At 36.1% G+C, this 17,766-nt stretch overlaps 2 protein-coding genes across 3 annotated transcripts in view; one reads left to right on the plus strand and one right to left on the minus strand.

Annotated features, from left to right (window-relative positions):
• The window catches only part of LOC101963379 (E3 ubiquitin-protein ligase RNF4), a 13,978-nt gene extending 13,138 nt beyond the window's left edge, over positions 1 to 840 (minus strand). The window contains exon 1 of the mRNA XM_078024706.1: positions 780 to 840. Within this exon, the coding sequence (XP_077880832.1) occupies positions 780 to 840 (61 nt within the window). The remainder of the gene's footprint in view (positions 1 to 779) is intronic.
• Rbak (RB associated KRAB zinc finger) overlaps positions 1 to 16,421 on the plus strand; it is an 18,352-nt gene extending 1,931 nt beyond the window's left edge. Inside the window, exons 2-5 of one of the 2 annotated variants that reach the window (XM_005340033.5) lie at positions 832 to 890; positions 8,880 to 9,006; positions 9,260 to 9,355; positions 10,158 to 16,421. In XM_005340033.5, the coding sequence (XP_005340090.2) occupies positions 876 to 890; positions 8,880 to 9,006; positions 9,260 to 9,355; positions 10,158 to 12,046 (2,127 nt within the window). In that variant the 5' untranslated portion in view covers positions 832 to 875 and the 3' untranslated portion in view covers positions 12,047 to 16,421. Of the gene's footprint in view, positions 1 to 831; positions 891 to 8,861; positions 9,007 to 9,259; positions 9,356 to 10,157 lie in introns of those variants that run through there. The other variant, XM_078023634.1, reaches the window with a different exon arrangement.
• The last annotated feature ends 1,345 nt before the right edge of the window (positions 16,422 to 17,766 follow it).

The following is a 17,766-nucleotide window of genomic DNA, read 5'->3' on the forward strand; positions in this document are numbered from 1 at the left end:
ACAATTCCTTCCCTCTCCTCTCCTTCCTTCCTCCCACTTGATTCCCTTCCTTTACTCCAGTGTTCTCCCTTCTGTTTTCATGAGATTCCCCCGACCTTTTTAAATTATTATTTAAGATTCCTTATTTCTCTGTAGCTTCCATTTATGAGGAAAGGTCAGATTCTCAATACCTGTGGCTTGTTTGCTTTTTAAAAAATTAAAGAGACAATATGACACATGAGTACTCTAAGGGGAATTTTTTTTTCCCCACCTGTGTCAGGCTGACAAAGGAGTCAATGTTTATGTTCACCATTGAGAATCTTTTATTTTTTTTTTTTATTTTTATTTTTTAAAGAGAAAGAGAGAAATTTTTTAATATTTATTTTTTAGTTCTCGGCGGACACAACATCTTTGTTTGTATGTGGTGCTGAGGATCGAACCCGGGCTGCACGCATGCCAGGCACGCTACTGCTTGAGCCACATCCCCAGCCCGAGAATCTTTGTTTTAAATATTTATTTTTTAGTTGTACACAATACCCTTATATTTTTTATTTATGTGTGGTGCTGAGGATTGAATCCAGGGCCTCGCATGTACTAAGCAAACACTCTACCACCAAGCCACAACCCCAGCCCCGTCATCATTGAGAATCTTAAGTCGTCTAATTACCACTTGATCACATTGGAATTCGAAAGGTACAAGTGTATGCTTCCTCCTTCTCACCCATTTTTTCTCTTCTGAAAGTTCAGGGATTAGATTTCATTGAGCTTAATTTCAAGGTTCTCATACAGGTAATTCCTACCTCTGCAGACCAGGTAACTGCTGTCTTGAATGACCTGCTTCTCCTCCCTTAGGTCCACCATCGACAATCTCTACACTTTTCCAAGAGCAGCAGAAAATGAACAAATTGCAGGTGAGTTTTCTGTGTATATTTTCTTTCACTTTCCTTTGTAATGCATCTTAGGTTTTTAAGAATTTGTACTTTAAAATGGAAATATAGAAATCAATAAAAGACAGCAGATCAGCACTGAGACTCTTCTGTCAGGGACTTAATGTGTAAGTAATGTGATACTTTAATGAAGGTAATGAAGCCACAGATGTTCTTGACAGCCATAGGGACAATATCCATTGCAGCATTTACATCAGTATAAGAATCCATTTTTGTTACTTGTGGCTTTTAACGATTTCTTATAGCTCAGAAAACATTTTCTTTGCTAAAGTTGATATGATTTTGGATAGCTTTCCTAATAACAACCATTAAATCATTGCAATGCTGACTTACTTGTTGGCTGTGTCAGCAGATGGCCAGCTGCCCACGGAGAACTGGGTTCATATAACTTCCCAGGGACCAAAGTATTGAGCTAAGTAGACACATTTCTGCTTTTACTCTTTTAAACTACAGATGAACTTAAATCATGGGGAATGAGCTGATCATTCTTGAAATATTTCTGTAAGTCCATTTTGGTTGCATAGCAAACAATATAAAAATAATTATCTTATAAAGATTTTTTTCACTTCCCATTCACATTTCCCTTTTGAGTGTTTTAGTTGCATCCTCACCACTTTCCTGAATCTGTGAGGAAGGAATGCTGGAGATTTAATTATGGTCAAATCCAGCAGCCTTTCCAGTCCTTATCCACTATGACTCTTTATCTGCTTTGATATTTGTTACTTCCAAACTGATTGATACTTTTTTAATGGTATTTCCCTTCTTTGGGCTTAAAAAAATCATCTGTAAGTATTTCTTTAAATTATAAGGAGTCTTTTTAACAAGGGTTAGAGACTACCTACAATGCCATTCTTTTTTAGTATATAATATCCAGTGTTCAGAATTTCAGTTTTCCCAACAATATTTTTGATTTGCTTGTTTTTTTCAGAATATAGGTAGATTCCATGCTGATTGATTGATAAGTCTTTTAAGTCTCTCAATAGTAGCTTTCTTAATATGTTTCTTGTGTTATCGTTTGCCATTTGTTTTTCTTAGAAAATGGGTTGTTTATCCTCAGTTTCCCAGTTGAGAATGTGTTGCCATCATTTTACTTTTAACACATTTTTAAAATTCTTTGTATGCCTTGTAAAAGTGTTGGTTTGATCTGGAAGTTCAATCAGATTTATGTTTAGTTCTTTGAGTATTTGTGTCCCTCTAGAGGCACATCCTGTCCTTCTATCCTTTTTGTAAGTTTAGCATCTACTGATTGATGTTGATTGTCATGATCCAGTAATTCACTAGGGAAGGCAGGATGGTAATCCATTAATTCTACCATTTCTTCATTTATCTGCTAGAATAATTTTCTGAAAGTAAACATTTCTCCATTTTAGTTAAGTGGTTGATACAGAAAAAAACGTTTTCAATATATTGGGTAGGCTCCTGAGCAGCATGCTTTTTTGTTTGGTTATCATGAACCAGTGTGTTCTTTTTTAAAATTTTTTTATTTGTTTTAATTAGTTATACATGACAGTAGAATGCATTTATGCACTTTGATATATCAAACATAGATGGGATATAATTCCTCATTTTTCCGAGTGTACATGTTGTAGAATCACATTGGTCATGCAGTCATATATATATATATATATATACATACATATATATATATATATATATATATATATATATATAAAATAACAATGTCTGTTTCGTTCTTCTTGCGCTTTAGAAGTCATATTAAGGAAGTCAGATCCTAGGCTGACATGGTGAAGATTTGGGCCTACTTTGTCTTCTGTTAGGTGCAGGGTCTCTGTTCTAGTGCCTAAGTCTTTGATCCACTTTGAGTTGATTTTTGTGCAGGGTGAGAGAGAGAGGTTTAATTTCATTTTGCTACATATATATTTCCAGCTTTGCCAGCACCATTTGTTGAATAGGCTATCTTTTCTCCAGTGAATGTTTTAGGTACCTTTGTCTAGTATAACAGAACTGTATTTATGTGGGTTTATTTCTGGTCCTCTAATCTGTACCATTGATCTACATGTCTATTTTGGTGCCAATACCATGCCATTATTTTTACTATAGCTCTGTAGTATAGTTTAAAGTCTGGTATTGTGATGCCTCCTGCTTCACTTTTCTTGCTAAGAAATGCTTTGGCTATTCTGGGTCTCTTCTTTTTCCAAATAAATTTTATCATTGTTTTTTTCTGTTTCTATGAAGAATGTCATTGGGATTTTAATAGGAATTGCACTAAATCTGTATAACGCTTTTGGTAATATAGCCATTTTGACAATATTAATTCTGCCTATCCAGGAGAATGGGAGATCTTTCCATATTCTGAGGTTTTCTTCAGTGTCTTTCTGTAGTGTTCTGTAGTTTTCACTGTAGAGGTCTTTCACTTCTTTTGTTAGATTGATTCCCAGGTATTTTATGTTTTTTGAGGCTATTGTGAATGAGGCATTTTTATCCTAACTGATTGTGCAAGGGGACATGATATCTCCTCCTGCAACTGTGGTTTGTCTATTTCTCTTTGCAGTTCTATCAGTTTTCACTTAATGTATTTTATTAGATATATACACCTTCAAGATTTTTATGTCCTTGATTAATTAACCTCTTTGATATTGTGAAATGGCCTTCCTTACCTCTGGCAATGTTTTGTGCTGTGAAATGTTATCTGTTATTTAAAAAGCCACTTTGGCTGGCTTTCTTTCTTTTAAAAAATATTTTTGTAGTTGTAGATTGACACAATATCTTTATTCATTTATTTTTATGTGGTGCTAAGGATCAAACCCAGTGCCTCACACTTGCAAGGCAAGTTCTCTGCCACTGAGCCCCAGCCCCAGCTCCACTTTGGCTTTCTTTATAGTAATGTTGGCATGGTATATCTTATCTATTGTTTTACTTTTAACCTGTTTGTCTTTATATTTAAAGTGTATTTCTATAGGTAACCTAGAGTTGGACCTTATTTCTTTTTATCCATTTTGACAATTCTTAATTGGGGGTGTTTAGACCATTTACATGTAATGTGATTATTGCTGTGTCTGGTTAAGTTATAGTCTATTGTCTGTTTTCTATTTGCCGTGTATTGTTTCCTTTTTCTTCTTAATCTTCCTTTTGACTGGGGTTTTGTTTTGTTTGCAGTGCTAGGGGTTGAACCCAAGGCCTTATGGGTGCTGGGCAAGTGATATGCAACTGAGTTACACTCCCAGCCCCTTGATTATATTTTACGATCCCATTTTATTTCTTTTGTTGGGTATTAACTATAATACTGCTTTGTTACTTTAATAAGTGTTTTAGAATTTATGGTGTGCAACTTTATCAATAGTTTATCTTATAGAAATACACCATTTTACTTAAAAATATAAGAAGCCTACAATAGTATACTTCCATTTTTCTCCTTTAGTAAATTCACTTATTTATTTTTTTTTTTTTTGGTATGGTTTGATTTTTTTTTTTTTAACACTTAGATCACTCGCCTGGTTGGTGTAAGGTATGAGTGCAGTTTAATCCATGTCAAAATGGTTATCACTTGTCTTTCATTTTATTGTCAACTTTAGAAATACTGGAGGTAACCAACTTATAAAGAGAAAAGTCATTTATTATTTAGCTCACAGTTTTGCAGGACCAAGGTGTGATGCTGGCACTAGCTCGTTTTTGGCTACATCACATCATGGTATAGGTGCTTGTGTGTAAGAGCTTATGCCACCAAATGGGAAATGTGTGAGACTGGAGTCCCACTGTGTCTTCTGATCTCCAGTGACCTAAGAACTCACTAGGTCCCACCTCTCAAAATTCAAGTACCTCCCAATAGTGTCACGATAATAGGACCAAGATTATAATCAAAATGGACTTTTGGGGGACCCAGGCCACACCCAGCCATAGCACCATTTATTAAAAATCAGTTCTGCTTCAGTGGTTTGAGATGTTCTCATTATCACGTAACCATGATTTTTTAATTTTTATATTTTTTTAAATTTTATTTTTTATTGATCTATCTCATGTACCAGTACCATACTTTTTTTGGTGCTGGTGATTGAACCCAGGGCCTCACATGTGTTGAGCACACACTCTGCCACTGTGCTACACCCCAGCCCTACCAAACTATTTTAATCATAGAGGCATTGTTTTAAATCCAGAAATCCAGTAGTGTTAGGCCCCCTTTGTAACTTTTTAAAATATTTTCATAGTTATTCTCAGTTTTTTCCTTCTTTATGTGAACCTTAGTATTTGCTTGTCTAGTTCCAAGAAAAGGCTTTTTTTTAGATATCCATATTTTTTTATTCATAAGCTATTTCTTTTTAAGAAAAGGCTTTTTGATATTTTTTGTTGAGATCTCATATTTATAAAATAACAGGGTAACAGAAATTTTGTATTATTAAATTTACTTACACCAAAGCAAGAAACATTTCATTTGTCCATGTCTACTTCACTGTCTTTCAGGAGTATTTTAAAGTTTTCATCAATGATTCCCTTGAGTTTTTATGTCATCTACAAATAGAATTAGTTTTTGTTTTAATCAGTTGTATTCCTCTAATTATTTTCTCTTCTCTAATTAGAGATAATGAGCATTTAACCTTGTTCCTGGTTTTACTGGGAGTGTGTATATGTTTTCCCATTAAATAATCCTTACTTTGGTACTGATAGGACTGAAGCATAAATGTGTATGTGTATTTATATATATGTGCGTGAACTTAGTAGTATATACATGTGCTTGTGTTTGATACATATGTGTGTATGTGTATATACTGTGCATATTAGGGTGTAAGAGTATGCTTGTGTCTTAATGTATGTGTATAAATGTTGATTTTAGTATCCATTGATTTCTATTTTCTTGAGTTTTTAAATCAGGTGTGCATTTTAAGTATTATCAGGCTTTTTCAGGAGATATAAAAGTTTTCTTAGTTGTATTATAATCCATATTCATAGTTTTTTTATATGCTTATCTAACCTATAGTCTTAAAATAAGTCCTCTTTGGTAATTATAATATTTTTTAAACCTGGTATTGGATTTTGTTTGTTAGCATTTTATTTTAGCTATATTGACAAATGATACTGGTATATAATTTTATGTTATCTGTTGATATCTATTGTAACCCCCACAGTACCACTGCCTTCTAAAATAACTTACTCCATAAGAATCTACTTTCTATGAGGGAATTTGTCAGCTAATTTCTTACCTGTGGATAAACTTGGATGCTCTGCTTGAGGTAGCAGCTCTACCTTTGCTGTCTTAGGGGGTCATTCTGGGGTCCTGTATAGTTGTGGCTGCACCGGTGGATGTCCTCTTGGGGTTAATGCATATTTTATAATAGAATGTAACATGTTCACTGAGTACTTGCCTTTTTATATGTTTGCAGTCCCCAGATCTGCTGCTTTTTTTTTTTTTTAGAGAGAATTTCAATATTTATTTTTTAGTTTTTTCAGTGGACACAACATCTTTGTTTGTATGTGGTGCTGAGGATCGAACCCGGGCCGCATGCATGCCAGGCAAGCGGGCTACTGCTTGAGCCACATCCCCAGCCCCCCAGATCTGCTTCTTACAACAACACTGAAAACCCTTGCTTGCTGATGTTTCACTAAGGTTTGAGTGTTCTAAAGAAATTATGTTCTTAGGTAATAAATTGTCTTGCTTTTCTGAAAGTATCTTTTAAAGTGCCCACAGGCTTAAATAATAGTTTGGCTTACTGTACAGTTCTAGGTTCCAAATCTTACATTTTTCTTTTAAATTTGTGGGCAGTTCTTCATTGTATTCTATCAGATGAGAAGTAGAATGTCAGTTACCAGGATTAATAGTGTGTTTTTTTCCTGATAACATTTTAGGAATTTTTTCATACTAGGATTTGAACCCAGGATGCTTTACCTCAGCCCCTTTTATGTTTTATTTGAGACAGGGTCTCACTAAGTTGCTGAAGCTAGCTTTGAACTTGCAGTTCTCTTGCCTCAACCTCCCAAGTCACTAGGATTTCAAGTGTGCACCACCATACTTGGCTTTTAGGACTTTTAAACTTTAGGTTTTTCGTTTTGTCTTAGAAGTGCTAGTGATCAAATTCAGGACTTTACCCATGTAAGGCAAGTGCTCTTCCACTGAGCTACATCCCTAGACCTCTATTTTAAGATATTTTATCAGGAAATTTCTGGATCTCTGTATTTTCCTCCCCAGTGTTCTTGTTTGTAAATTAGAGGCCCTTTTTGATGAGAAGGCTTACATGTTTCCTCAGCCTGGGTGTCATTTTCAATTTTGTCTTTAGTTATTTATTTTGTTTATCCTCTTTGTTCTTTATTTATGAAAATATTGAACCTGTTGGATCTCAGTTTTGTGTTGTAAATTATATATTTTGTGTCCCATTTGTTAATCAAGTTTCTTACATGATAGTTTTTAAAGCAGTTCAACAATCCAGTCTTTATGTACTAAGTAATTTGCTCAAGTTGCTTTGAGAACTTTGAGACTTGTTGCTTTGAGAATATATTTTTAGAGTCTGCCTTTAGGGAAAAAGAATCCATATCCAATATGGATAGAGTTGAATATGTATGTACTGGTTTACCTGGAACAATCTTGGATTGCCCTTATATTCCAAGTGTCCTATGTTTATCATTTGTCCCAGACAGAAGTTTTCTCTTTGGACAGTGCATTTATGGTTGTCCTAGTGATAGACGTCTGTTATTATATACCCTGCCATGTCTCTGTACTGCCATATCCAGAGGGTTTTTATCAGATCCACCATTCATCTAGCTGTTAAGTGTGCTTAAATCAGATCACCATGTGAGCTACTCAGCCAATCATTATGCTACCCACAGGAGCCCTAGGCCTGCCATGGATTTGGAGATTCTTAAGGGCTCTACTGGAGAACCTGCTGTTTGCTTTGGCTGCAGCCCATTAGCCTCTGTATAAAGTTGTGTCTCATGGCTCCAGGCTCTTTTTGTCTTTTACTCTTCTCTGGACCTCAAAGATGTCCTCGGAAAAATTCCTAATTTCCTAGCCTCTGTGTTCCACTGCTCTTAGGAGAATGAATCTCTTTTTTTCTGTTTGACTTGGGCTTTTTTGTTTCTTTTTGAGGCAGGAAAGTAATTGTGTACATTCACTTTACCCTCTTGAATTACAGTCGACCCTTATTGTCTCAAAAGCTGTCCTTAGGAAAGGACCTTCTTGGTGTCTTTTGGCCTGTTCTACACCAACCTTTTAAACATTGATGCTGCTTCAGTTTTTGCCATTGGTATTTAAGACTTCATCGTCATCTTTTCATCTCAATTTAGGTACATGGTTCATACTTAGGGGCTTCAAATTAACCAAATCTGTAAAGCCTAATCTGAGAGCATAAACTTAAAAATAGTTTGATTTCCTTTTGTTACACCACTTGCACACATCACTCTATAATACCTTTGGTTATTCATTCAAACAAAAAGTACATATTGCTGCAAGAATGAGATTTTGAAATAAGGTGAAAGAGGTAAACAACTTCATTTTGCAGATGGCCAAAAGTAGCTGGCTGTGCAGATGAAAGAGGCAAAAGATCAAAGAGTGGGAACTGGGCAAGAGCAGCAGAATAGTGATGGGAAGGAAAGAGACAGGGCCTGTGTCACGGTTGCTAAACCGTGAAGGGGTCCAGGAGAAGGGAAGGACAAGCCAGCAAAGGAAACAGAAGGAAGTGAGAAGGAGCAAAATGCATGTTTGTGTACAAGTCATCTCCTCATTAGGCTGTCATCCTTTTGAGAGCAGGAATGGTATTGTTGAAAACTCAGATAGTTCAGTGGTAAAATGGGAACTCGGTTGTACCTTGATTTTTAATTTTGCTTTTTTGTTTCTTATATATTCAAGAACTCAAAGGCAATGTGTTTCCAGTAAGTTTGTATTTCTTTCACAGTTCAAAATATAAAATAAGGTATACAGTGTTTGTAGTTAACTTTACCAGTGAGCTTGGGAAGATCTTGTCTCTGTGTTTCTGTTCCACATCATCCAGTTTTGATTTGGTGCCGCTGCAGGGGCCAGTGTCATTCAAAGATGTGGCTGTGGACTTCACTCAAGAGGAGTGGCAGCAGCTGGATCCTGAAGAGAAGATGACATACAGGGATGTGATGTTGGAGAACTACAGCAACCTTGTCTCTGTGGGTGAGGACAGCTTATGTTCTCAACACTTTCAATTTAAGGATTTTGTCTTTGAATTTGAATAAGATCTTTTATTTCCTTTTGGGCCTAAGTTGAATGTTTGTAACTTTATTTCTCCATTGAGAGGTAAAAAATTTTTATAAGGTAAAAAAGATGGGGCATTTTGTTACGCAGCTTGTGAGGCAAGTCATCCTACACTGCATAGATTCTAAAGACAGCCAGCTAGTCTGAGTCCTTCTTCACTTCTTATTAACAGGGTATGATGTAACCAAACCAAATGTGATCATTAAATTGGAGCAGGGAGAAGAGCCATGGACAATAGAAGATGACTTCCCCTCTCAAAGTCATTCAGGTCAGTAAATAGAGTATCCAGTTTTTTAAAATGGTCATCCCTGTTAATGTCCTAGGTGCAGCTTAGGAATTTGATAATTAAGGAAGTATTATGGTAGGGACATGATTGGTTTGAGGAGTTTATGCCAGTAAATTCAAATAATGTTAATGGTTAAACTTAATGAGCATTTGTTTTGTGTCATAGACTGTTCTAATCCCTGGTTATGGGACTATCTCCAAGCATGAGGAAACTGGTGCTTTTAGAGTGTTTGTATGGATGTATGTGCAGTGTAGAAAGACAAAGATTTGGGAAGGGTCTAGGTAAGTTGTAGTATTGGAATGAAGTGACAGCTTGCAATTTAACATAAATTATAATCTGTTTCTTCTTAACATAATCCAGACTTGAATATATTCTTCGCATTGTTCTTGTCTTCCACTGACCTCTTTTGCTCTAAGGCCTTTCATTTCTACCTAACTCCAGCACTTTTTCAATGATTTTGTTCTCGCTCATCATGTCTTGAGTTTCTTTCATCTTTATTACTGAAGTTTTACACATTATACTACATAGTAATAAAGTACTTATATTTAATGTGAATTAATTCCTTTTATTTTTAAATGCACTGAGTCCTATCCTGTCCTTTTCCTTCACCATGTCCTTCTACCCCACCCCTATGTGTATGTGCATTTTCTATCACAAAGAAAAAGAGACATATACACTCGGTTATTTTTATTTGTGGAGATTGACCCTAAAACCAGAATCAGCTCCCATTTTGTTGGTTGTTTGTTCAGATTCACATGGTTTGTTTAATCTTGTTCCTTTTCAGAAGTCTGGGAAATTGATGACATAGTTGAGAGAATCCAAGAAGATGAAAACCAACATTCAAGGCAAGCTGGTGATGTGCACAGCCAAACCCTGATGGACAACAGAGGAGATGCATTTGATGAAACTTATGTGGATACACACTGTGTTCTTTCAGACATAAATGCTCACAGTTGTGTTTCCTGTGGGGAGAATTTAGAATCTATTTCAGAATTAATTAGTAGTGATGGAAGCTATGCCAGAAAGAAAACTGATGAGTGTAATGAATGTGGGAAAAGTTGTCATGGAGAAAAATCCTATGAGTTCAGTCAAAATGGGGACACCTGTTGTCAAAGTGAAGAAAACATTCTGCAGAAACCCTTTGAATACGAGTGCATGGAAGCCTTAGACAGGGAAGCTGTTTTCATTGCTCATGAGAGAGCTTATATGGGGGAGAAGCCCTATGAATGGGATGATTCTGGACCAGATTTCATCCAGATGTCAAATTTTAATGCCTATCAGAGGTCACAGATGGAAATGAAGCCCTTTGAATGCACAGAATGTGGAAAGTCCTTTTGCAAAAAGTCAAAATTTATCATTCATCAGAGGGCTCATACAGGAGAGAAGCCCTATGAATGTAATGTATGCGGGAAGTCCTTTAGTCAAAAGGGAACCCTCACTGTACATAGGAGATCACACTTAGAGGAGAAGCCCTATAAGTGTACTGAATGTGGGAAAACCTTCTGTCAGAAGTTGCATCTCACACAGCATCTGAGAACCCATTCAGGCGAGAAGCCCTATGAATGTAATGAGTGTGGGAAAACCTTCTGTCAAAAGACACATCTCACCCTACACCAGAGAAACCATTCAGGGGAGAGGCCATATCCATGTAACGAATGTGGGAAGTCCTTTTCCCGTAAGTCAGCCCTCAGTGACCATCAGAGAACGCACACAGGAGAAAAACTTTATAAATGTAATGAGTGTGGGAAATCCTACTACCGAAAGTCTACTCTTATTACACATCAGAGAACACACACAGGAGAGAAACCCTATCAGTGTAGTGAATGTGGGAAATTCTTTTCTCGGGTATCATACCTCACCATACATTATAGGAGTCATTTAGAAGAGAAACCTTATGAGTGCACTGAATGTGGCAAAACTTTCAATTTAAATTCAGCCTTCATTAGGCACCGGAAAGTACACACAGAAGAGAAACTCCATGAGTGTAGTGAATGTGGAAAGTTCTCTCAGCTTCCATGTCTCAATGATCATCATACAACCCATTTAGAAGAGAAACCCTATGAATGTAATGAATGTGGGAAAACCTTCCTTGAAAATTCAGCCTTCGGTGAGCTCCAGTCACTTCCAAAAGGGGAGAAAACCTATGAATGTAATATATGTGGGAAATCATTCTCTGATTTGTCATACTACACCATACATTACAGAGGTCATGCAGAAGAGAAACCCTTTGGATGCAATGAATGTGGGAAAACCTTCTCCCATAACTCATCCCTTTTTAGACATCAAAGAGTACACACGGGTGAGAAGCCCTACGAATGTTACGAATGTGGAAAATTCTTTTCTCAGAAGTCATACCTGACTATTCATCATCGGATTCATTCAGGAGAGAAACCCTATGAATGTAGTAAATGTGGGAAAGTCTTCTCTCGAATGTCGAACCTCACTGTACACTACAGAAGCCATTCAGGAGAGAAACCCTATGAATGTAATGAGTGTGGGAAAGTCTTTTCTCAGAAGTCATACCTCACTGTACATTACAGAACTCATTCAGGAGAGAAACCTTATGAATGTAATGAATGTGGGAAAAAATTCCACCACAGATCAGCCTTCAATAGCCATCAGAGAATTCATAAAAGAGGGAATATGAATGTACTTGATGTGGAAAACCTCTGAAGTAAAATCTCAATTTTTAGAAAAATAAATATGGGAAATCCAATATTGTTCATCTGAGTGTTCATGCTCCTGAATGGGGAAATGCACTGAGTTGCTAGATCCATTTTAATCTGAATTTTCAAAGAAGAATCCCTAAAAGTGCAACAAAAGCAAATCCTTCAGCAAGACCATACAGCTCATGGGACACCAGATAACTTATACAGAGGAGGAATTTTACAAATATTTAATATTTATTTTGGATTTAAAGTGTATTTACATATCAGGGAATCATACTAAGGAGAAATATGTCAATATGATGAATGTGTAAAACATTATCTTGGAAGTTGTAATGCCAAAAGCCATATTTCTAATGTAGAAACAAGTGTTTATAGGAAAGATACCAGAAGCTCTCAGCTTTGAATTCATTGCATAAAATGAAGTTTAAAAATCCTTAAGAGTTAATTGATCATGAGGACAATAGCATTAAATAAATATATGGCATTTATTATCATGTTTTAAAATGCAGTTTAATGGTAGTTCTATGCAATTTTATGCAAGTTTGGATTTGCGTGATTTTATGAAAAGTCAGTATTTCTTGAGTATTAGAATGGCAAAATGTACTATTAAGACATATTGTCAGTGAGATAATATTTGATAGTTACAAAATAAAAAAGTACATAATTTTCTATTCTTTTTTTTTTAAGAGAGAGAGAGAGACAGACAGACAATTTTTCAATATTTATTTTCTAGTTTTCGGCGGACACAACATCTTTGTTTGTATGTGGTACTGAGGATCGAACCCAGGTCACACGCATGCCAGGCGAGCGCGCTACCGCTTGAGCTACATCCCCACCCCAAATTTTCTATTCTTTAGATGAATTTGCAAGTGGGATTTTAGTGAATGCTTGCCTCATCAGTACAGGGGAGAGTGATTTTTGTAGTTTTCAACTGTACTTGAGCAAAAAAAAAAAAGAAAAAGAAAATTTAAAAACACTTGATAAACTATGCATTCATTATTTGGAGTTGAAGTTTCAGTGAAAGAGAAACTGCACCGTTCGTATATACAAACTATCCCAACTCCCATATACCACTCTTGTTTTCTAATCCACAGATTTTGAGGTATGTCAAGTGCCAGTATTATGTAATTCAGAAATTTTGTCCACATTTTTATCTCATCAAAATATGGCATCATTTTGAGTTTTTACTCTTATTCCCAGTATTTCAGAACAAATCTCTGAGTTTTTAGCAGTCAATTTTTGGTTCATTAACTTAAGTGTTCTTTCCTCATTCCTGCTAGAAGTGTTTGGCTACCCACTATTTTTTTATATGGCATAGATAGTAAATCCTGATTATTCTAAGCCAATAGTGACAATTCCACTCTAATTGCCAGTATAGTAGTAGGGGACATGATCCTGAACAGATGCCTGAGACAGTGAATACTACCAAACCCTTATAGGTACTTTGATACTGCTAACAGTCTATGTGATTACCATGATGGCTGCAGGTAGCATATGCATTGTGGTTCACTGGACAAAGCAATGATTCACTTCCCAGGCATGATCGAGCAAGTTAATCACTGAGTGTTACACAGCTTAAAGCTTAGGAATTATTTCTAAAATTTTTCATTTAATGTTTTTGAACTGTAATTGATCCCAAAAACCTCAGGTGTGGAGGGATTTCTGTAACTTGTTTACAGAAATGGAGATGGATTTGTTCTGGAAAATGAATTTATTCCTAGCAATGTCATACTCCAAGAATGCAAGGTAGCTAAATATTCAAAAGTGAGGATCTGATGACTAGTAGTTTGCTTGCCTAGCAAGCATAAGGACCTGGTTTCAATACCTCAGCACCACCAAAAAAATAAAGAAGAAGAAATTTAAAAAAAACTGTGATCACATGAAGAAAAGTGGTCTGATATGTAGGAAATAAATGTGATAAAATTAATATCCACTATGATCTTGGCTAAATACAATTGAACTTCCTTAATTGGATAAAGAATAACTTAAACTACAACAAACAGCATACTTAGTGATAAAATGAAATTTTCTCCCAAGATGAAAATATAGATGAGGATATTCACTGTCTCCAATTTTTATTCAACATTATGTAGGACGACCTAGCCAGGAAAGTAAGGCAAGTACAGCAAAGGCATAAGGATTGGAAGGGAAGTAAAACCTCTTCAGATAATGGGATTTTGCACATAGAATATTCTGAGAGATAGAATTAATAAATTGAGGGCTGGGGAAGTAGCTCAGTGGCAGAGTGCATGCCTAGCATGCATCAGGCCCTGAGTTTGATCCCCAGCTCTGGGGAAAAAAAAAAAAAAAAAAAGCAAGGTCCCTGAACCTGAGGTCATATTGCAAAAATTCTCTTTCACTATACCAGCAAATAAAATTAAAAATTTAAAAGCAATACCACTTAAAAAATCCTCAAGTGCCTAAGGGAAAATTTAACATTTTCAAGAATTTTTATCTAGGAAAAAAATCATAGCACAGTGAGAGGGATGTATTTTGTTTGCAGATTTCAGGATAAAGTTTTCCCTAAATCATATTCAGTGCAATCTTAAAATCCTAGAAAGTTCTTTAATGGAAATTAGCAAGCTAATTTGAAAGTTTGTATGAACAGTCAAGAGGGCCAATAGTAGTCAAGGCTGTCTTGGAAAACAGAACTGGAGAATTTTTATTCCCTTGTACCAATGCCTGCTATAAAGCCATTGAATTATGATAGTGTGATACTGGCACAAAGGAAACACCAACTGAACAGAATATAGGGGTTCTAGAAATAGACCCATACATACACAGTTGTGCAAAAATGATGGAGAAGTGCACTGGGGAAAAGGTTATTCTTTCCAATAAATGGGTTTTTTCCCATCAAGTTGCATAATTTTAACAAAACGGAGAAATCAGTTTTGGATAGTTTATAGATCTAAATATGAAATGTATGTTTTATTAATAAGACCTCAGAATCTTAAAGCCTTAGATTAAGCAAAGTTTTCTTAGGATCCAAAAGCATTAAACTATAAAAGTTTTGTTAATTTGAATATACTAACTTTAAGAACTTGTTATCAGACACCATTACGAAGGTGAATAGGAAACTAAAATGTACAAGATATATGTGTCTTCATATATGTGACAATTGAGTAGAAAAAGCGTGGGTACTTTTTTAAAAATGAGGAATCAGTAAATATTTTGGGCTTTGTCATACCTGCCCAACTATTTGTTAGTTGCTATTTAGTATGAAAGCAGCCAAATATACTTCATAATTAAACGTGCACAGCTGTTTCCCAGTAAAGCTTTATTCACAAGCACAGGGGACAGGATTTGCCCTGCATCCTGTGGCTTTCTTGTGTTTTCTCTGGAATATAAAGGAACAAAGGGGAACATGGGCAAAAGATCTGGTTGTCCGCTTCTCAAAAAACAACATCCAGAGATGACCAGTAACCCTGAAAAGATTTTAGCTTTGTTAGTAATCAGGGAAATGGAAATTTTAAATAATATTACTACTACCACCCTCTGAGATGGTTAAAATTGAAGGCATGAGAAAGCACGAGGTTTAGTAAGCACGTAAGCAACAGGAACTCTACTGTACTAGTGAAATTGCTCTCTGATAAAAACTGTTTTGGAAAGTTGGCACTTAACAGCTAAACATGGGTATAGCCCTTACCCAGGTCAGGCAGATATGCACATGTGTGTCCACCAAAGGACATATGCTTGAATATGCATACTATGAAACTGCAAGAAACCCCAGAATTATCTTAAGATGTAATTAAGTTGAATAAAGTGGTATTTTTTCACAGCAAGATACTGTAGGGCATTGAGAATGATTGAACTTTTAAGTCCACAGAGCAATGTTGCTGAATTTCACAATTCTGAATAAAAAGTCCAGACATGCAAGTAGACTACATGATGCTACATAAAGTATGAGGACAGGCAAAATTTGTCTATGCAGTTGGAAATCCATAGCCTCAGCCAGTGTTTAATAGGGGTGTTTATCTGGTGCTGATAATTGTTTCTCAATCTGGGTGCTGAATGTCTGTTCTGAGCTATTTACTTAAGATGTGTATTTTTCTGCATGTATATTACACTTTGATAAAAAGTTTTTTTGTAAACCAAATGGCTAGTTCACTCTTTCAAGATATTTTTCTAAATGTATGTGAATATGCTACATAACAGGAATTAAATGGTAGATTTTGCATAATTCTGTGTAGGAAATACTCTATAGTAGTTTTAAAGGTGTCTACTAAGATTTCCTACACGGTGTCCTTAAAGCTTACCTTGATGTATATTTTAAGGAAAAGGTTAAATGGTCATTACATATTTTGTCATTCCACACTTTTGCATATATAATATGAATCTGAGCTGCCTCTTCAATAAAGAAGCTAATGTGTACCATTTCATATTTTGTCAAATTGTTTTTCAAATTTCTGAATTTGAGATATATCTTAACCATTACCAAAAAAAGTTGAGCTTTTGGTGGGTGGGGGGGTAAATATAAATAATGGTCAGTTTGATTTGATGAAATGTTTAAAAGGTTTTCTGTTAACCTTTTTGGTAAATTGATATTATTAACAGCACAAACAGAAGTGAAAGAAACGAGCAATTTTTAAGAGTTTGTGCCCATTTTTTAAAAATCACTTGCCTAAGCTTATGAAGAGCACGAGCAAAATGACATTTGATGTAGTTTTTATTTTGCATTTTTCATAGTGGATCAAGTTTGAAGTGTGAGATTATAATGCATTACTTGCTAGAGGAAGAGAAAAGGGGTCGAGTGGATCTTGGGGGTATGACTTCCCAACAGTGGCTAACTTTGTTCTCATTCCATGGGTCATAACCACTAAGCATCTGGTCAAGCCAGGCTCTCCCCCTTCCCCACCACGAAAATCCTGTTCATTTCATTGTGAGATTGTCCCCATCCATTCCCATCTTTACAGCCACTTGGGGTCAGTTGAAGTCAGTTTTGTCTCTACAAATATGCAAATGACATGAATGGAAGATGACATGTCTGAGACCAAAAACTCACCCACTCTTCCTTAATCCATCTCAAATTATATTGATAGATGGGGAAAACAAGCTCTTCAGAAAGGGGAAGTATATGGCAGCCCAGTGGTGTTGCAATATTCCCCAAATTCAATCCTGTGGAGGCCACCAAAAAAAAAAAAAAAAATGTAGCCACATTCTTGGTCAAGAAGCAATCATAACAAAAAAGATTTCCCTTTCATATTATGGAAATTAAACTCCTGTGATTTCTGTCAATTTGGCAATCTCCCTTAGAACTGCCAATTTGTGAACAAAGAGCATGGAGTGAAAATAATGTCAAAAGTCCTCTGGGAGGCAGATGGGACAGTGATGGTCTCTGTAGAGGAAGATGTGGCCTCTAGGTCACATGTTGCCCAACCTGATGAACAGTGGAAAAGAAATCCAAGCACTTAGCTTGGCTTCCAGGATGACCTGAGCCTGGCAGGAGTAAGAATCGGATAAAGCAAATGCAGGTAGAGTGGTCAGCCTGAAGCAGCTTCCCTGCACTGCAGGAGCAAAGCTTTCAGGCAACAGAAGGAAGGGCTGGGGTTTCCTCTGGCAGCATGGTTGTCAGAAGCAGTGAACAGGTAATCAGACTGATGCTGTTTGGAGCCATATGTGTCCTGCATAAACTCATTCTAAGAGGCAGAAACACGATTGGCCTTCTTCCACCCCAGGCAAAAGAAAAGGGCTGGGCTCTTCCAGTCAAGATTGCAGAGCTCCCGA

The sequence above is a fragment of the Ictidomys tridecemlineatus genome, chromosome 10, assembly GCF_052094955.1.
Source record: "Ictidomys tridecemlineatus isolate mIctTri1 chromosome 10, mIctTri1.hap1, whole genome shotgun sequence".
In the NCBI taxonomy this organism is placed as follows: Eukaryota; Metazoa; Chordata; class Mammalia; order Rodentia; family Sciuridae; genus Ictidomys; species Ictidomys tridecemlineatus.